At 36.8% G+C, this 20,573-nt stretch overlaps 1 protein-coding gene across 4 annotated transcripts in view; it reads left to right on the top strand.

The window, feature by feature from the left end:
• DPYD (dihydropyrimidine dehydrogenase) overlaps nt 1-20,573 on the top strand; it is an 833,094-nt gene that overhangs the window by 595,051 nt on the left and 217,470 nt on the right. For all 4 annotated transcript variants that reach the window (XM_059375481.1, XM_059375484.1, XM_059375483.1 and 1 more), the window contains 2 exons: nt 9,859-9,979; nt 10,783-10,902. In XM_059375481.1, the coding sequence (XP_059231464.1) occupies nt 9,859-9,979; nt 10,783-10,902 (241 nt within the window). The remainder of the gene's footprint in view (nt 1-9,858; nt 9,980-10,782; nt 10,903-20,573) is intronic.

The following is a 20,573-nucleotide window of genomic DNA, read 5'->3' as shown; positions in this document are numbered from 1 at the left end:
TGTATGGTTCTCAAAAAGTATTTGTTTGCCTGTGAAGATAGGCCTGTGGAGTCTGTGTCAATCTCGATTTGGTGGAAAAAGAGCATAATAAAAACTAAGACAAGGGAAATGGAGATGAAATGTCCAGCAGAAACAAAGGAAAATCACTGTGAAGCCTCAATGTGATCAGCAAGTCCTGGTTCAAGGATGGATGTAAACATCCATCTGAACTGCTGGTCAGTTCAGGCAGGGGTCAAGACTCAAAGAGGCCTAATCCAGAGGGAAATGGGCAAGGGATAAAATACAGAAATAAAGAATGCAGGCAAACAGGTTGGATTATGAAAGCAAAAGCATTTAGAATATAGTATTAGAGACCCAACACACCTAGAAGAAATTTCCAGATGACTTCTTCATGTTGTTATTAAGGAGGTTGTCATTAATTGGCTTTATCAACAAGAGACATGAGACTAGGGTAAGTATCAGGATATACACTGACTTCACTGGCCATACTCCCTTGCTGAGTAGACCAGTTTTCAGACACAAAGATAGGAACTTCTTTATCCGTGGACTTCTGCACAATCATTTTCAATGGCCCGTATTCACAGCGGTGACTCTTTCAGCAGGTTCTGAAAGTAGATGCTTAAACTCTTTAAGAATATTCTGAACTGGGGCGCCTGGGTGGTTCAGTGGGTTAAGCCGCTGCCTTCGGCTCAGGTCATGATCTCAGGGTCCTGGGATCGAGTCCCGCATCAGGCTCTCTGCTCAGCAGGGAGCCTGCTTCCCGCTCTCTCTGTGTGCCTGCCTCTCTGTCTACTTATGATTTCTCTCTGTCAAATAAATAAATAAAATCTTTAAAAATAAAAGAATATTCTGAACTATCTCTAGACAAAAGACACTCATCATTGTCCAGGAGAAAAAATTAGACCTGCATCTTGGCCAATGTTGGCTGTACTAGTCTTGACTCTTTCAAGGAAAATTGGAATTAAGAGATTTTCTTGGATTCAGGTTAACTTTCTTGAGTTTCTCTCAATGAGATACCATGGGGTATTTAGACAAATTTATTTTTCTTCCTTCACTTTCTCAGAATATAGCCTAATCCTATCACATGGAGACTTCCAAACCCAAGTAGGTCTTTGCTGTATTAGTTGAGGCCTCCAGGGATCAGAGACATAGATGTCATTGGGAAGGTGTAAAAGGCTTATTGAGGAATGCCTAAGGAAAGAGGAGGAAATAGGACTGGACAAGGGGAACAGACAGACTCTGATGGAGATACGAGAAAAAACTTTGCCAGCCCAATGAGGGCTCAAGGGCAAAGATCGCTGTTAGAGGAATCGTGCATTGGATAGAAATGGCTAAACCCTTGTACCACAGCTTTGCTGTCACAGGGTAGGGACTCCTCAAGAGGAACCTGACCTCAGCTAAGGCTGACCTGAAGGTATAAGCAATTTGAGGATGTCAGCTTACCACACTGTTGTGGTGGGGCTTGAGTCTTCTCAAGCTGGAGGATCTGAGTGGTGCATGTCTGTGACTTTGTGTTTCTTCGTGTATTGGATAAAAACACTTTGATTCTCAAAACCTTCACTCTTTAACTTAACCTGAGTTCAGCTTCTTCTTCCTCTCATCCTACTCCCCCTCCCCTTCCTTCAACTCCTCTTCTTCCTTCTTCTTTCCTTGGTATAATATGGGATTTCTGAAAGAGAGACACGAGACATTTATCTCATAAGACAGCAATAGTGCTATGAGGAAGTCTTCCTATGACAGGCACTACTAGACTAGTACATGGAGCTGGGCAGGAAATGTTCACAGACCCGTTTTGGGGGGCATGTATATTTTATCCAACTTCATTACCATGTCAGGTAAGACAGTGGATTCTAGTTTGGATTAGCTGATAAGATGAAGATAATTTGAGGACATCTGAATCTAATTCTGTGGGGAAAATTGTGAGTGGAGGAGGGAGGTTTGAAATTTGAAAAGTTTCAGGAACTGACCTCCATCATCAGCATTGCCAATTGAGAGTAAAGAAGTGAACTCATGGAGAGGTAGCCAGAGAATCAGAGGGACTTCAGAGAGGATAAAAAGAATGACTCCAAGAGTATCTGGCCATCAAGTATTGTCTAAACAGTGCATGACAATTCTTGTCCATTTGTTTCTGAGACTAAGTATATGGTAATAGGAACTCTGACATTTTTAATGGTATACCAAGGAAACGCCGTCTGCAAGGAGGAAACCACTATATAAACTATGTAACAGGAAATGTTATTTAAAGGAATAAAAAAGGAATGCAAGTTCCCTTTAGCTGGCAAAAATATGAGCTGATTCCGCCACCAGGCCCCAAGGACCAAGGACTGGGAGCTGAGGTAGGGTTAGGGGCACAAATTCTAGAGAAGCCTCAGTACCCTCAGGATTCAGGCAGAAAGGGCCTGGGACCTCAGGAAGTCTTCATGAACTGCCAGGCCACAGGAGGGGACAGCTGACCTCTAAAGCACTTTAACCCATGAGAGAAAGCATCAGAAGACTTTCCAAACACTCACCGGCTGGTGGGGCAAGAACTTATATCTCCAGCTTATTGTGGCTCGGTGGAAGAGAAGAAGCAAATGTTTCTTGGTCAATGTGGAAAGCTGGCATACATCTAGGAATTCTTCATTTTTTAAAATTCAGCACAGTATTTATTATCTTTAGTCTCTCAGACACTGTGTTAGGGGACCAGGATACAAGTGTAGGATACATCCCCTAAAAGACTAATAGTCTAGCTGAGAGGAAAAAAAAATCAAAACAAACCATAAGGGGCGCCTGGGTGGCTCAGTGGGTTAAGCCATTGCCTTTGGCTCAGGTCATGATCTCAGGGTCCTCGGATTGAGTCCAGCATCGGGCTCTCTGCTCAGCAGGGAGCCTGCTTCCCTCTCTCTCTCTGCCTGCCTCTCTGCTTACTTGTGATTTCTCTCTGTCAAATAAATAAATAAAATATTAAAAAGAAAAAAAAACATAAATGGGTGATGATTAAATACTGTAATAAAGGAAGGAATAAGGAAATATTATGGAAGTATTTAACAGTCCTTTACTCATTCCACTCCTCTGACATAGGATGGAGGGTTGGTCATGGACAACTCCCCTGAAAGTGTTCATCCAAGGGACAAAAGGATAAGGACACTCTGGATGAGGAGACAGGGAGAAAGAGAGGCTGAGGTGAGAAACAGAATGGAGAAGGTTGTAGTGCCTGGGAAGGAGAGAACACAAAAGCAGTTCCATGTCATCTTCAAATTAAGGCACAGAGGAAGTAGAGAAGAAAGAATATATATATAACATAAAATATTTCATACATTTCAGGTGTATATACTTACAACATTGTGTTTTTCACATTTGATGTTTGTTATATGCATTACCCCCTTGGATCATAAAGTTTGATTTGTTTTGAAGAATAGGATAGTGTATTCTACACTTTAAAATCACCATTGTCTAACAGAAGGCATAATGCCTAAAACAGTTGTTTATTAGGTTATCTGGGACCCAGTAATTTTACAGTGCATTTTCTTCTGAGAAAATTGAAATAAGAAAGCCCATGTTAATTTATGCAGTGTGAGCTCTATCAATTCAACGGTATTTTTTGGAGCCTACTGTGTGCCAACCCTTTGCTATGTGCTCTGAAATAATCTGAAATGAGAGAGCATTATTAAAATCTCCTTTTTTATACTAAACCTCCCACATGAAGTTCATGTATGTGTCTGATGTTCTATTTTCTAATAGGCTGTGCCTTCCTTGTTCCACTCCTCTGAGTCTCCAGCACAGACAAGTTCAATGCCTTGTGGTCAAGGAATATTTGTTGAAAAAATAGAACCCACATTGCCTAGAATACCACCAGCATTCATTTTAATTTATATTTAAATACCCTTTGAATTGTTTCTCTTTGTATATTTTATAAGAAATATGTGGCTGTATGATTTACCTTTAATAAAAAGAACACATTTAGGTGTAGGGTTTGATGTATTTCGGCAGATGTCTACATCTATGTAAACATTACTACAATCCAGTTACACAGTGTTTCCATTACACTCAAAAATTCTCTTATGCCTCTTCCCACTTAATCACTCCGTTACCCCAGCTAACCTCAGCAACCACTCCTCTGCTTTCGTTAGCATCGTGTGTGTGTGTGTGTGTGTATGTGTTTGTGATTTCATAGAAATAAACATACAGCATTTAAACTCTTGTGTACTTCTTTAGCTAAACTTCTTTAGCTAAATTTTTTAATTGATCCCAAATTGTTGCAAGATCCAGTAGATGCTTTTCTCTTTATCACTGAATAATATTCCAGATAAGTTATTGTTTGTTTATTCATTCATATATTAGTGAATATTTGGGTCATTTCCAATTTGGATTTTTTTTTTTTGAAAGAGTTGCTCTGAATGTTCATGTACAAGTCTTTGTGTAGATACATGTTTTCATGTCTCTTAGATATATTAATAAAAGGGAGATTGGTGGGTGGATTGGTAAGTGCATGTTTACCTTTTTAGGAAACTACCAGGTGATTTTCCAAGGTGACTGTATCATCGTTAGCATTCTTAAATCAGGAAAACCAATTTCAAAAGAACACATGCTAAACCATAAGTTAATTTAGAACATTCCCAATCTTTGCGTTTACTAACGATTCTACCTGAAGTAGTTAACTCTTTCTGTTCTATTTTATTGACATGGAAGGATAAATACATCACATTTGCCTATTATTCTGAAGCTGCATTTAGTCTTACAACTATAAATGAAGACTTTGTAGTTCTGGTTTACAATTGATGGCTGAATTTCACTTTAGGGAGCAATTTTGCTAAAGAAGATGGTGGTTTAGGACATGATAATGGGAAAGAAAATTAAGAAGGTGAAATAGGTACTCAGATTGATCTTCTGGGCCCTGGTTCTCTCTGTCAGAGAAGTGGACATAATAAAAAATGCTAGCTACTTCCTGGCATTTATGTGAATTAAGACTTAGGAGTTCCTTAGTGGAAAAACATTTATTGCTGGCAAAATTTTTCAGTGGATTCATTGAAATGCCACCTTCTAAGAAAGCCATTTTGAAAAGAACTGTACGAAGTGAAAATTACCAGGTAAATTGGAGAGAAATGTTTCTTAAAGTCAAAAATTTCACTTGTAATTTAGCTTATCAAGAAATTCTCACAGTCTCATTCTCTAATGCTTGTTCTTTTGTACAGGGCATGAAACCAATGAGATTTGATGCCCTAGGAAATTGGTGGAAATGCCTGTCCTACAATGGAGAGGTCATCTTAGGGTCTCAGACGCAGCAGGGTATATCATTTTCAAAACCCCTTTAATATGTAACTAGAGACATACTAGTTACTAGATTAATGTATTATTATTTTACAGTCCAGGCAGAAAAGTACGTTTTAAAAAAAATTTTAAGTTTTAAGTGTACTAAGAGTTAGAAATTGTTATCTTATGGCCCAGATAGAAAATAAAGCTTTATTTATTTATTTATTTTTATGTTTTGAAGATTTTACTTATTTATTTGATAGAGAGAGACACAGTGAGAGAGGGAACACAAGCAGGGGCAGCAGGAGAAGGAGAAGCGGGCTCCCCACTGAGCAGGGAGCCCTATGTGGGGCTCCATCCCAGGTCATGACCTGAGCCAAAGGCAGATGCTTAATGACTGAGCCTGCCAGGGGCCCCCAAAATATGGCTTTACAAACAGTTTTGGACAGTCGAAACTACTGTAGCCAGCAATCATTAAGAGCTACATTTTCTAGTTTTTGTTGTTATTGTTTGGTTTTCATAGAGATCGATTCCAAGTGTATTAATTGCAGGCAGACACAGAGAGTCTGCCCATTACAGTTGTCAGAGAGAACAAAATTGTGTCTGGCTCACTTTCATCTTCTTGTCAGCACCTCGCAGGTCTGGTCTGGTAGCTTCCCCTCAATGCAGTACTCTCAAGACCACCATGTGGTTCCCCAGCCCCATCACTCACACCTTTAAGTGCTTCAGCAATTTCTTGCTTATCTTATCACACAGGGCAGAAAAACTCATTCAGTTGTCTCAGAGTTTTCTTTGGTGATCACATGAATAACAAAAAGGTTAACAGGTGTTTAACATGTTGCTTTACAAAGAAGTATACACACCTACACACACACAGTTGCTATGGGAGAGATCACAAATCATGGTCAGAGATAGGCATTATTAATACCTGTAGGAAGAGCCACTAAAGACTTTAAGATCTAGGTAGACTTTGTGAGTCACACACTTTAAGAGTCTTGTTAAGCTGTTTGGATTTTTTTCCCATCATTACCCACTCTTTTTTTTTTTTTCCCAGAATTATCCCAGATTTGTAAGGAAGTCTTGGATTTCATGATTTTAGATATTCTTTGTCATAAAATTTACTCAGGGTTGCGACACCTTAGGTGGCTCAGTCAGTTATCTCTGCCTTCAGCACAGGTCATAATCTCAGGGTGCTGGAATGGGGCCTTGAGCCTGGATCCCTGCACAGTGAGGAGTCTGCTTCTCCCTCTGTCGCTCCCCTCTGCTCATGATATCTCCCTCTCTCTCTCCAATAAATAAATAAAACCTTTTTAAAAATAAAAAAAGTATACTCAGGTTTTTCTTAAACGTACGCATCGTCTGTATTTTGATGAATCTGTAAAGAAATCAATGGAAAATACTGAGTTCTTATTTATTCTTCTTTCTTTGACACAACTACTTTTTTTTTTTTTTAAAGATTTTATTTATTTATTGTGACAAAGATCACAAGTAGGCAGAGAGGCAGGCAGAGAGAGAGAAAGGAGGGGAAGCAGGCTCCCTGCTGAGCAGAGAGCCCCATGCGGGGCTCAATCCCAGAACCCTGGCTTCACGACCTGAGCCGAAGGCAGAGGCTTTAACCCACTGAGCCACCCAGGCGCCCCGACACAACTACTTTTTGAGTGTTTATAATGCTTTGTGCCTAAAAATAGAAAAGCAGTCCAGAATTGTTTGGTTTTATTTACTTTTTGTTGGTGTGGTTAATGTTCAAGTGTCAATTTGTCAGAAATAATAATACCTTTGTGTATTTCCCATCTTTTTTTTTTTTAAGATTTTATTTATTTATTTGACAGATAGAGATCACAAGTAGGCAGAGAGGCAGGCAGAGAGAGAGGAGGAAGCAGGCTCCCCGCTGAGCAGAGAGCCCAATATGGGGCTCAATCCCAGGACCCTGGGATCATGACCAGAGCCAAAGGCAGAGGCTTCAACCCACTGAGCCACCCAGGCGCCCCGTGTATTTCCCATCTTGAAGATTTGGAAGGGGGAGGCATTAGGAATTGTCAAAAATTTATTTGTTTCCATAAGATTTTAAAAATTGGCTTTCATGGGTAACACCATCTGATGCTATCACTAGGAAATTCTTAAGGTCAAGTTGCAGAAACACTATTAATTGCTTTTAGATCTCAAACATTAATATCAAAAGTGTGAGGAAACCAGGAAAGTGTGAATAGATTCAGAGTGTCCTTTGATTTCCCAAAGTATACAGATCCATTTTATCATGTTACTAGCCTTACCACATTTCTGGTTGTGTTAGAATATTCCCTATTATGTCTGTCAAGCAAAACTTTACAATTTAAAGAATAGTCATTAATTTTACAATAATATTAGTCAGAAGTTTGTTGTTTTTTTTTTTAATTCCCAGGTAATCAAATTCTGTTTCAGCTGGGTATAAAGATTAGTTAGCAAGTGGCTTGGCTGAGTATGAAGATGAGAAAAAAATATTATCTGAACACCAGGAAGCTTACAGAAGTATAGGGTGGTCAAATCATGGCATCTCAAAATAAAGACAGATGATTCAAGTAAATATTATATATATACATATATATATATATATATATATATATATATGTGTGTGTGTGTGTGTGTGTGTGTGTGTGTGTATTTATTTATTTATTTAATTTTTTTTTTTTTTTTTTTTTTTTAGACTTAAAACCTTTGAGCAAATTCCAAATTGTTAAACAACATGTAAAGGACATTCACTTAAAGTAGTCAACTAGTGAGAGTGAACAGAAAAAAAAAGTGTGATAAATGTTCAAAGTAAATTATTAAGACATGGTCGTCAATAGTATCGAAAGCCAACTTAGACGCCTATATCAGATTATTAGTGTTTACTCTATCGGAACCAAATCCTATTTTGTATGTGTTTCAGTAATTCTTATCAGGCTTCCTTCCACGTATTATGCAATTCAAGTGATCTTTAAATTATTGTCAAATTCTATCTTAAAGAGAGCTTTCACAAAGGACATGCAATTCATATCATCTAGAGTTACTGTCATTTCTAGGCTAAGTCCCATGGAAATTCATAACTTAAAAATGAAAGTCACAAAGATGCAACTGCCTTCATAATGCCAATGCAGTGGTTATAAATATTTCATGAACATTGCATGGGCAGGGGCAGATCTCCATTTTCATGAGTTAGAATTTGTACAGCTAAGTCTCCAGATTTTACTATTCATAATGCACAGTATGCCCTGTAGAGCATTCCATATAGTGCTTTTTTAATATTTATGTTTAATGAAGAAATTACTGTTCTGAAAAGAGAACAAACCAAATCAAAGATTTTTTTGTTAAAATTATGAGCTTGCTGAATAGAGATGGTAACAATCAACAGAAATTACCTCATTGCTGTATCTTAGCACATAAACGCACAACTTTTAGAGTAATACAAGATGACAGATCAAGACACATTAAACGTAAGTGAAAAGGTTCTTTCTAAAGGTTATAACATTAGAAATCTCATCTTAAAAGAATTTGAAAGGTTAAAATGCAAAGAGCAACTTCCTTACATATAAAAATATTAATTACAAATGATATACTTGCCTGCTGTTTCATAGTTTAAATATATGTCTGTATTTTTCTGGGTTTTTCTTTTATTCAAAAAACATTTTAACTTGCTAAGATAATATTACCAAGTTCAATAATGAATTGCTATTGCATATTTTAAGGTAATTTATCAAAGTGCATTATCAGTACCTGTCAGAATAAATTTTGTACTAAAAGTAATAAAAAAAAAAGGACTATTGTATGTGTTGAAATCAAAGAACATTGCTACAGCTAAGTTATTTTCAATGGAAAGGATAGGTGATTGCCCTCTAAATGATACTTGTCCCATGAGAAAATAGAAGCCTGAAAAATCACAGGAAACAGGCACAGGAAAATGTCTATTCCTTGCTTTTAAAGATGAGCATTTGATATTTTATTTCATTTTTGTCATTTTGATCAATCCTTTCAAGTAGATGAATGTTGAAAAGTGCTTCACAGATCTTAATAACATTTACAAAAGTAAACTAAGTTACTGATCAGCTCATGTATAATCCAAGGCTGAATTATTCCGTATTAGCATACACTATATATCATAATTAGATTGATTAGGAAGTCATGGATTTTCTTTTGAACACACTTCATCAAGACTAAGTCTTCTAATAATGGAAACAACAGGCTTCAGATAGAATATAATCCACCCAGGAATCAGCAGCTTAAGTATTTTTTATTAGGGTTAAGCCAATGAGGTTGCTGGAAATTCTGTAATATTTACCAAAAATGCCACCAGAAGTTTATGCTTTACTCCCAGTATTATTTAACTGGTAGTAGAAAACAGTTTCTTCCATTTGGTTCTTCGTAATTTTATTTTCCAAAGGCTCCCTTGAGGAATTTAACCTTTATGTGATGAATTTGCAGTTCACTGGAAGTGTGTTAACCTTAGTTCCCTAATGAGTCTAGGTGTAATACTGAGGCGGAATTGAGAAATATATCATGTAGCTCATTGTCAGGTTGGATTTGTCTTGCACATATCCAGCTTTGCTGTTGTTCCAGTACACATTTTGATCACAATTCTTTAATTATGTTCTATATTTAACTGACCTATTTGAACAGGATCCAGAGCTGGTACGGAACATCTGTCGCTGGGTGAGGCAAGCTGTTCAGATTCCTTTCTTTGCCAAGTTGACCCCAAATGTCACTGATATCGCAAGCATCACAAGAGCTGCAAAGGAAGGTAAGAACTAAACTTGTGTCGGTTTTCTAGTCACTGAACTATTTGCCTGAAGTATGTGCCATTCCAAAGTATATCTTTATCCACACATATATGTGTATATCTTTGCTTAGAGTTTAGGAAAAGTACTAAAGCACTTGATCTCACAAATGCAGTAGGTTCACACCTGGACCCGAGCTAGTAAATGGAGTCTAAACAAGGACATTTATAATCTTTCTTGATAAACATTTGCTTTGCGCACAAAAGATTATGAAACAAAACCGTGATCACAGTGACCCACTGCAGAATAAATGACCTCGTGATGTAACAATCCAATAGTAGCATTTGAACCTTTAATGAAGCACAAAACAAAAAGATACCAGCTTCCACAATATGAAATTTCTTGTGAGTTCCCTTTGTATTTGATAGTATACTGCCTTAAACATATGCCCAATAAATATCTATTAAACACATAAATCATGCAAGCAGTGAATGCTTTTATAAATCATACATGCCATGCCCTATCCAATGGAAATTGCATCTTGATTTGCAAAGGTATTGAAAACTACCTCGGAAGTAACACCAATTACAAAATATTTGGCATCTATAAATCTGTATAATAAATGGAAAAATGAATTTATGGGAATTAAAAATGTTTATGTCTAGCATTTTAAGCAAAATGGTAGGAGTAAAATTAGTAAAGTCACTTGAGGGAAGGAAATGTTCTCAAGGGAAAGAGTGTGTTCCTGGGTCGTGTGGGCTTGAATGGCTTTTGACCATCGTCCCTTTTAAAAAACCTCAGGTAAATGATGAAGTGTTTCTCATAGGTGGCGCAGATGGCGTTACAGCCACCAACACTGTCTCAGGTCTAATGGGATTAAGAGCCGATGGCACGCCTTGGCCAGCAGTGGGCTTTGGGAAGCGAACTACCTACGGAGGAGTGTCTGGTAGGTGTTGCGCTCTCTTTGCGATTTGCTTTCTTGGAGGTTGCTAAAAAATCAGAAGTCATGTTGCAAGCAAGTATATCATGTCTTTTTGATCCCTAATTCTGATAACTAATTGCTAGTCAAAATTCCTAATAGTTATGACAGATGGAACATGCTGAGTGTGAAGGCTCAAGTGACTGATGGCCAAAGATGAGAGAATACCAAGATAGGGTTGTGTGTAAATTTGATTCTCTCATGGTCTGCGCTCTCTTCAGAATTTCTCATTGTCACGAATGTCTTGTCACTTACTAGCAAGAGCTAATACCAGCGCCATCGCAGAGATAAACACAAGCACCCTGATGATATCTTTTTCAGAGTCTGAATTTGTTTCACTTTTCCTAGAATTTTAAAATGTACCTTCTTCAAAAAACCTTGCTTTCATTACTGTCCCAGATGAATTCTTAAAACTGCATTTGTGGCATCAGCTGAGAAGACATTTCAGACCTCACACCTTTGCATATCTTTTCTCATCATCATCAAACACTTGCATATAAAACAGAAACAGAAGTTTTAATCCCAGTGTGTCGGTTCAGTATCTTTGCCCTGTGCACTCTGTTGCTGTGACAACATGAACTTGGTCTTGCAAAGACAATGCTGTAAGGTTCTTGACTGTACTGGTATGGGGATTAGTCTCCTTGGTGATAGAGACAGTGGTAAATATACATAATATAGCAGTGTCCCACTGTTCGAGAAAAGCATTGCTGAATCAGACCAAAATATGCTTTTGGAAGAGGCCGGGTAGACACAAATAAAACACTATCCATGCTGAGGTATTATATTTTGAGAGCATGAAGTGTGTCTATAAGCCATGATTTTTTTAAAAATTATATTCTGCTGATAATTGAATGCCATTCCCATCCCCGCAATGTCAGAAAGAGGAAAGCTGACGAGAAGCACCTGCACAGGGTCCAGACACAAGTCTCTTTTATCAGGAGCTATCAAACAGAGCCTTAAATATTATTGTAATGCAGAATAACGTGGACTGCGTTAGCATGTGCCGCAGAAAGAGAGTAAGAGACTCCAGAGTTGGGCTGTAACATGCACTATGTTTTCTGTCAGCCCATTTCAATTTTTCCAGCCTGCCATGTTGACAGCAAGAGAATAAAGGAGGTCACAGAGGGTGCTGAACATTAAAAATTAATAAAAGAACTATTGCAGTAGTATTTTATATAAGTAACACCATTCACGTTTTCTCATTTAAGCTGCAATTTCTGAATATTCTCCCATACTATAACTCAGTCTAATAAAACTACAAAATTACAGCATTAGAAAAAGTCTTTTGTGTTGTAGTCTTTAAGCATACACACACTGGAAATTATAGTGCTACCTGAAAACAAGTTCAGCTATACCTCAGGGCCTGTTAACATTTCCGTGAAACTCTATTTCTAAGATTTATAAATTCATATATAAATATTCACTTGGGCTATAAGCTCAGCTAAGCCTGGGTGGAACTTTCATTTTAAACCACAAAAAGTCCCTAACATTTTTAAGGGCTTGTACCTCATTTCTAATAGGTTCTATATTAAGTCCCTTCACATTAAACAGTCTGTTTTGAAAACAGCCTCTCTCCATATTGACAAAATTGATAGAATTTTTCTCCTTTAAAGCAGTGTTGGCTTTAATTTAAAGGTAATAGAATCTGAAAAGCAGTTTAAACAGGCAATAATAATATATTTGAGGACAGAAGCAAGTTCTATAACAAAGTACCTTCAGAGTGAGTTATAACAAAACCTAGCCTACTGTGTTAAATAATAATGGCTGCAAATTTTAAGAGTGGTGGAAATATCAAAATGGCTAAATCCCATTCCTACCTTTATCAAACATGGCTGTCAAGACTTCAAATGCTGCTTCAGTGTAGAATATCATACAAAATATGCCTCTTATTTTCACAAGATTAAAACAATTACCATAATGCAGTGCTAATATTTTCCCAAGTATTCTCTCAGAGCACTGGAATGTCTGCTTTTAGAAGAGCAACTTGAGGGGTGCCTGAGTGGCTCAGTGGGTTAAGCCTCTGCCTCTGGCTCAGGTCATGATCTCAGGGACTTGGGATGGAGCCCTGCATTGGGCTTTCTGCTCAGCAGGGAACCTGTTTCCCCCTTTCCTTCTGCCTGCTCCTCTGCCTATTGTGATCTCTGTCTGTCAAATAAATAAATAAAACCTTAAAAAAAAAAAAAAAAGAAGAGCAGCTTGAATTGCAGATTTTTTTTTTCTTTCTTTTTTTTTAAGGGAAAGCTGAAAAGTCTTCAGTTTTGGATAGCCACCTGAAATACACCACATACTTTCTTCCATTGCCAGGCAGGAGTGTTTTTCTTTAATATTCTCCAGCTCTCTATTCAGTCTTTATTATTTTTTTTCTCAGAGTAAGATTGTTGCTGTTTGACATGAAGGTTTTGTTTTGTGTAAATAGGGAAATAATGAGATACTTGGGGTACTACACATGCTATAGAAAAATGGTCACATTCTGTAATGTCTGTCTAAAACACATTAGCTAATAAGGAGCAGTGACTAGCGTAGTGAAGACAGAACCTCACCCAAGGAATGTCGGTTGGATTATTTCAAACATGATTAGTCTGGATTCTAGAGTACTTTAAAGCAATGTTTTTCAAACTTTGTTTCCCAACTCATGAATGTACTATGGAGCCAAGTTAAAGAACTATAGTCAACAGTTTAAAAAATCAAATAGAACAGAAAAAAAAGTCTGAATACTTTGCACACAGATGGGATAAACATTGGTCAAACTTTTTTTTTTTTTTATCAGTTTTACAGATAATACACACACTACGTGTGTGTCTTTCTGTCCTGGGTCATGATGTAAAATGAGTTTTTATTATGGTTAACTTCAAAAATTTGGAAAGCTACTGATTAGAGGGAGGTCTCTTTATTTAATAAAAGAAGTCACTAAGCCTCTAGAAGTCATTAAACAAGGTTACTTCTATTTGTTGCAGTTTAAAATCTTTTATCAGGAGCAAGAGTCTGATTCCAAGGTCTCATCCTCAGCTTTGTTATTTTAGAAACTGCCTTTTTCCGACCGCCTATAGGTGATTAGAATCTGGGAGCAGGGGTTGGAGGGAACAAAACCTATGAAGCAAATTCATAATGGAATGATTTATAAACCTGAATTTCAATTCCAGAAATACCTTGCAAGACTCATGCTCTCTGAGTCCATTAGAGGTTGAATTATAAAATTAAAAGTGATTTCATAGTGAGAACAGTATCAAAAGAAAGTTTAGTCAGTGTGCATAAGGAAAACTTTCGTGAAACGGAGATGGTTAATTGAGCTCTCCACCATACAAATACATCTGTCTAAATTACTGACTCTGGATTCCCTACTTTTCTTTGGGCCATAGAGACTTTATACTGCAAGTTGTTACCACCTCACTTTCCTTTTTTCTAAAATCTAAAAGAAAACTTTTTTTTTTTAATATCAAACAACAGTTAGTTCATATGTCACCAAACAGTTGAGCAGGGTATTGTTTTGTTTTGTTTTGTTTCTGGCAGTGGGCGTTCTGTGCCTTCATTTATTTCACCAGAAGAACCACTGGTCTCATCAGTAACATTATTTACGATCCCATCCTTGAGTGAATTGCTGATGATTTTTCCTAGTTTCAGTTCACTTCTTTTTTTTTTCTTGTTTTAGTTTCAAATTTTGACATTTTTCCTGGCCTTATCCACAAATAATGAAGGAATGTTAAGATAGCCCTTAAGTCCGTGATTACTATCACCTAGGTAAATGGTGTCACCCAGCTGTGGTGTGACATTTTCACAGTCTTCCCTGTGGATAAGGTTCTTTAAGACATGGTTAAGAATGAGTCCTGCATGATATAACCAAAGATACATCTTTCCTGCAAATGACTTCGTGAGGATGGTATTTATTATTTTGTAGCTGCTTTAGGAGAAACAATAATCAAGTATTTTTCAGTGAGGTGAAGTCACTTGAAGGAATTATTCCTTGTTGTGTTTTAAGTGCTTCTTTCTATTGATGGGGGATGGGCATATTTTTTAGGTTTGTTACGTAATTCCATTATTCTGTATATATTTTGTTTGTTGTTACAAAAGGACACACACACATACCCACACATAGGGAAAAGATACGAAATTTCTCTGCAGAAGTCACTTTGAAACAATGGGGGATGCTTTAGGCTTCATTAATCCACTTCCTACAAGCTTGGAAAATTAAGTCATTGTTTTACATTATTTTATTTACTACATTTGTTCTGTCTACCCAAAAAGGAAATTCTTGTTCTCAATTTCAATTTTGGATGGCTTTTTGAAATTATTGTCTGTACCAATCTGCTTAGTTAAAACAATAGAACACATTTTATTTGAAATTAATACCTATAAATTCTAAAACTGATTTCTGAATAATTTATCAAAGTTGGCCTTCAAGATTTGATCTCTGTTTCAGGAACCCAAACTTACTAATTAGTTACATATAGGATATTACAGTTTTAAGAGATGGTTGTGTATTTCTTAACAAATGACAATGGCATACTCCATAAATGCCCTTACATTCTCAAATAAATAATGGATGATTTGAAATCCAGCTACTTGGACTCTTCGGCACTGAACTCTGGGTTCTTATAGTTACAAACCTCCTAAAGGTGTTTTATTGTGAAACCAACCAGGGAAACAGCAATAAAAGAAGGTATAAGTTAGAAATTTGCTAATAATTTGTAACTCTATGCCAGTGTATGGGTTAGAAGTGGGTTCAAAGTTGTATAGCTCAGAAAACTTGCACAAACATGAACCAACATAATGGCTTAACATAATCTTAACTCTATACTACATATTTCATGTTCATATTTTTAAGAGGCAAGATTATCAGGACCGTACAGTGACTTAGCAGCATTGAGCTCAGGTACTGGGCATCACATGAATGCAAATGCAATGTAATCCATTCCAGTCATGAACTTAAACCTATTTTGATGTATTTATTAGTTTATTTTTGTAAAATGAGGAAGATGACAAAACGCATAGTAGATTGAAAACCCAAAAGTTATAATTTGCTTTGAATAGCTGTTACACACATGCAAGCAACTGAAGATCTGGGCAAGATGGCTTTAAGTTCTTACACCATCCATTTCAATTATATCATAAAATGCAGTATTGATATTTTTTTATAGGGAGTAGTTGTTAATGGGTTGGACTTTTTTTTATTGCCAATCACATAATTACTGATGCATAAAATCCTTTTAGAAAAACACGCCAACTCACTGTCATAAAATTTCAACTATCTATTGTAACCACCTTTATCAATAGGAGCTTAGATTTTAATCCTGAAATGTCTAAAATAACCTGAAAAATAAAGGTAACATTTAAATGAATAAAAACACTGATAAATTATGCCAAAAAGAATAATTAAAAGAACCTTTCACTTTATACTCACTCATCTATTTTCTTTTGTGTGTGTGTGTACAAAATAATGCAAAAAGAATATAGTCTATTATCTACATAAATATTCTGAGGCCATCACAAGTTTAACTGATCAAATTATTAAAGACCTTGTTATATAAATATATGTACGGTATTTGCAGAACAGTCAAAGTAGGCATATCAAATAAAGATGCTGAATTACAATTTTCATTATAAATTATCAGTTTGGTTGAGGGAAGCTCCCCATTAGAACTATTCTCATTTAAATCATGCTCATTTGAATATATTCATGTACACATTGACAAAGAATCCCCCTTTGCATTATATTGCCTTTCCTGGAGCCTGAATTTCACACTGTTTGGCTGTCGTTGGTCTGTGCAGGAGATCAGAGCCCTAATAATAGATTTTTGACGGTGAGCTCGCCTGCTACCTGCCCTACACAAATCCTCACTGTTCATGTTTGCTTCATGGCAACAAAGCAGACAGAAGGAAAATGCCAAGTGCTGAGTTTGAGGTACAGCCTTGCCTTGGCTTGACATTTCAGCAGAATAGCAGTTTATGAGATGCATAATTTTTCATCTGGGACTCAGCTGCCATATTCATAGACCCTTACAGCTCATCGACGGACTAGAGCAAGGGCGAAGGTTTAAAGCATAGATCAAGGTCTACATCCTTTCCTTAGTTATTTTAAAATAACTATTGTCCTGCAGATAGATGGTAAAATCAGAACGTATATAAGAACCAACACATTCATGGCCACGTGGATATTATATATGTTTTCTTTTATTCAAAATTAGGAAAATAATGTCTGTATCACCTCCTAAGAGAATATTCGATAGACTTTGTAAACCAAAGGACTCTGACAAGCATATTAAGAAAACTTACCTTTGCAGCAGTGGTAATGAATTATTAAATTTCTTTCCTCTGTGTGTGTGTGTGTGTGTGTGTGTGTGTGTTTTCCATAAAGAATGACTTGAAGCTTGAAATTAATCAAAAAATGTTCTATTATGAAAGTAAAACTAAGGAGTATTGTGTCACTGTTTGAGCTTGAATTTAAATATTCACAGATTCATGCATATCTACTGTACTAAAAAATCAGTGTAGGTACACGTCAGTGACTGTTTAATTTAGAACTACACATCTCTGTAAGCTTCAGAAACAGTTCACCATGTCACAGTCTCATACAGAACAATGGTACAGTACGTTGGATTAATTAAAGAAGCCTTGCAGAGAACTGAGTTCTCAGTATGTCAAGATTTCAGTTTTATGTTAAATATTTTCTAAAGGCCAGACCCTTAAATCTCAGGGGCTGTACCAAGCAGTGAGCTGTGAATTTAACCATAGGCTAACTGCTAATGATAAGGAAAAGAGTCCTAGTTGAGGCAGCTGTAATACAGTCATTGGATTAGGCTATCAATCACTCAGCTCCCTAAGGAAAAAGGGAAGAAGACCAAACAGTGAAAAGGGAAATTAGGAAAGGAGGCATGACTAGAATGAGATTCCTCACCATCCTTATCCATTCGTTGGCTTAAATCCCCAAGCATTCGACCAAACTCTCCAGCATTGCTCAGACTATAAAGCCAACACGCTTATCCCTAACATCGAGAGAAGTATCAAAATGTCATTGGCTCTCTGTAGCTGAAGATCTTAAAACCTGCTGGAAGCAAATGCCTGATTACATAATCAAAATTAGATTAACCCTGAATTTTTGGACTTAAGATTTATATGTATATTATTTTATGCATAAGGATTTATGTATGTTAGCAAGGAAAATATTCTTATTTAACTTCTAATTTGGAGACAGTTTTGACTTACGGAAGCCCCATAGTGAGCTGAGATTCCAGTAGATCAGTGGTTCTCAAACTTCGGTGTGCCCCAGACCCTGGAGGACTCATTATAATACAGATGGCTGGGCTCCTTCCTGAGAGGTCTGGGAGGGCCTCAGAATCCTCACTGAACAGTAGATGAAGGAAGGTTAGTGTTGTTGAACATTTTGAATTGAGATCTTATATCCAAAATAGTGTCAAAGGTTTAAATCAGTGGTAAAACTCAAGAATCTTGGTATTTCATACATAAATTTAGAATCTGCCCACGGCTAAGTATCTGAAACAAGTAATAGTAAACAGGATCAGAATTCATTCTTAAGAAAAGTACTAGAAGAGGTTCCTTGGTGGCTCACACACTTAAGGGTCTGCCTTGGGCTCAGGTCATGATCCCAGCGTCCTGGCATTGAGCCCCACATCAGAGCTCCCTGCTCAGCAGAGAGTCTGCTTCTCCTCCCTCTGCTTCTCCCCCTGCTTGTCCCCTATTGTCCTCTCTCTCTCTCTCTAACAAATAAATAAACAAAATCTTTAAAAGAGAGAGAGAGAAGTAAGAAGAGAATTTGAGGGGTTAGGATAGAAAGAATATGTCACTCCATTTGAAATGAAATGTTTCCAGTTATAAAATAAGTAAGTCATGGAGATGAAAAGTACAGCATAGGGAATATATTCAGTAATATCGTAATAACATTATATAGTGACAGATGGTGAGTATACTTATGGTGGTGAGCATTGAGTAATATATAGAGTTGTCAAATCACTGTTGTACCTCTGAAACTAATATAACATCGTATAGCAACTATACTTCAATAATAAAAAAAATTAAGGATTAATTGTTGAATACAAACCATTGTTATGCAAAGATAATCCATTCTAAGTGCCAGTTAGTAGTCCTTTGCAAAGGAAACAGGTATCAGAGGCAGGCAAGGGTAAAATTAAGCTCAAGATTGTGAAATACCATGTTTTTCTTTTTTATTTTGTGTAGATACTAACATATTGAATAGTAACAGTTCTCTCCCTGAAAAAGCACCCACATATCAATAAATGTAGTTATTTCCTCAGACTTAAACTGTAGGAGGAAAAGTATTGATAGCCTCTTGCTTTTCTCTCTTCCTTTACGTTTTGCCTGTTATCACCATACAGTTGCATCCTTTTTATCAGTAGAAGGGAAGGGATAACCAAGGTCGTAAGGAGAAGCTGTTTGAATGCAGTATCCCTCCCGTCAACACAGTTATACTATGCACTGAGAGTCTTCCAAAGTCGTGTCTATAGACTGTTGGTGATACTGTTTGTCAATCCTGGAAGCTTCCAGCGGTTTTCCCAGTTGAAGGAGGGTCCTGGTGTACAGCTCCAACAATCTAGTACCATCTGAATCCCTGAGAGCATATTATACCCCAAATTTTAAAAGGTCTATAAGTGTGGGGCATAGTGCATCCTCAAGAGACCCTCACAGTATCTGATGCTCAAAGGTACAGACTGTCCAGATGATAGAGGACGGATTATAAAAGAAGGATCGTAAGAGAAGGTAAAGGAATCTGGTCAGGGCAGCTTAACTTCACTCACCAGGCTTTCGTAGAATCTAATACTTTGACTCAATGTGTGTAAGGATTCTACACTCATTATTCTAGTTTTCTTCAAATTTGTATGCCCACAAATGGCCCACATTCAAAAATTATATAAACTGGGGCTCCTGCGTGGCTCAGTCATTAAGCATCTGCTTTCAGCTCAGGTCATGATCCCAGGGTCCTGGGATCGAGTCTCTCCCCGGCTCCCTGCTTGGCCAGAGGCCTGCTTCTCCCTCTCCCACTCCCTCTACTTGTTTTCCTTTCATGCTGTGTCTCTGTCAAATCAATCAATAAATAAAATCTTTAAAAAACGTATATATAGAAACTATGTACTCCTCACCCATTTTAAGTCACCCTTACAAATTTAGCTGTAAGTCTAAGTGATAATAAAAGACATAATCTCCCACATTCTGCAGATATTAATTCTTAAGATGAAACGGCTACACCATTTTTTTAAATACACCTAATAGAGTCTCAATAAACAGTGATTTTATACTCAACATAACTCATTTAAAAATACATAAACAGACTTTGAATAATGTTTTCCTTTGAACTAGTATTTCCAGTCAACTTCCTCACCAGATTTTTTGCTGTGTTCATCTATTTTTAAGTTTGAACATTTCTTATGGATTGCCCTATAGAATTTCTCTTTAACAAAATATATGCCTAACAATATGACATTTACATTTTTAAAATTCCTGGGCTAAGGCTTTAATGATAATTTTTCTTCTGTATTGTTCTAAGTGACAATTTATACTTTGTCATAATAATATAAATATGTTATAAATAGTGATAATTATTCAACATAAAAGTAAATTTTATTGGAACTACACTTCTTTTATTTTTTTTTAAAGATTTTATTTATTTATTT

The sequence above is a fragment of the Mustela nigripes genome, chromosome 14 (genome assembly GCF_022355385.1).
Source record: "Mustela nigripes isolate SB6536 chromosome 14, MUSNIG.SB6536, whole genome shotgun sequence".
NCBI lineage: Eukaryota > Metazoa > Chordata > Mammalia > Carnivora > Mustelidae > Mustela > Mustela nigripes.
This window is presented reverse-complemented; position numbering and strand designations above follow the sequence as displayed.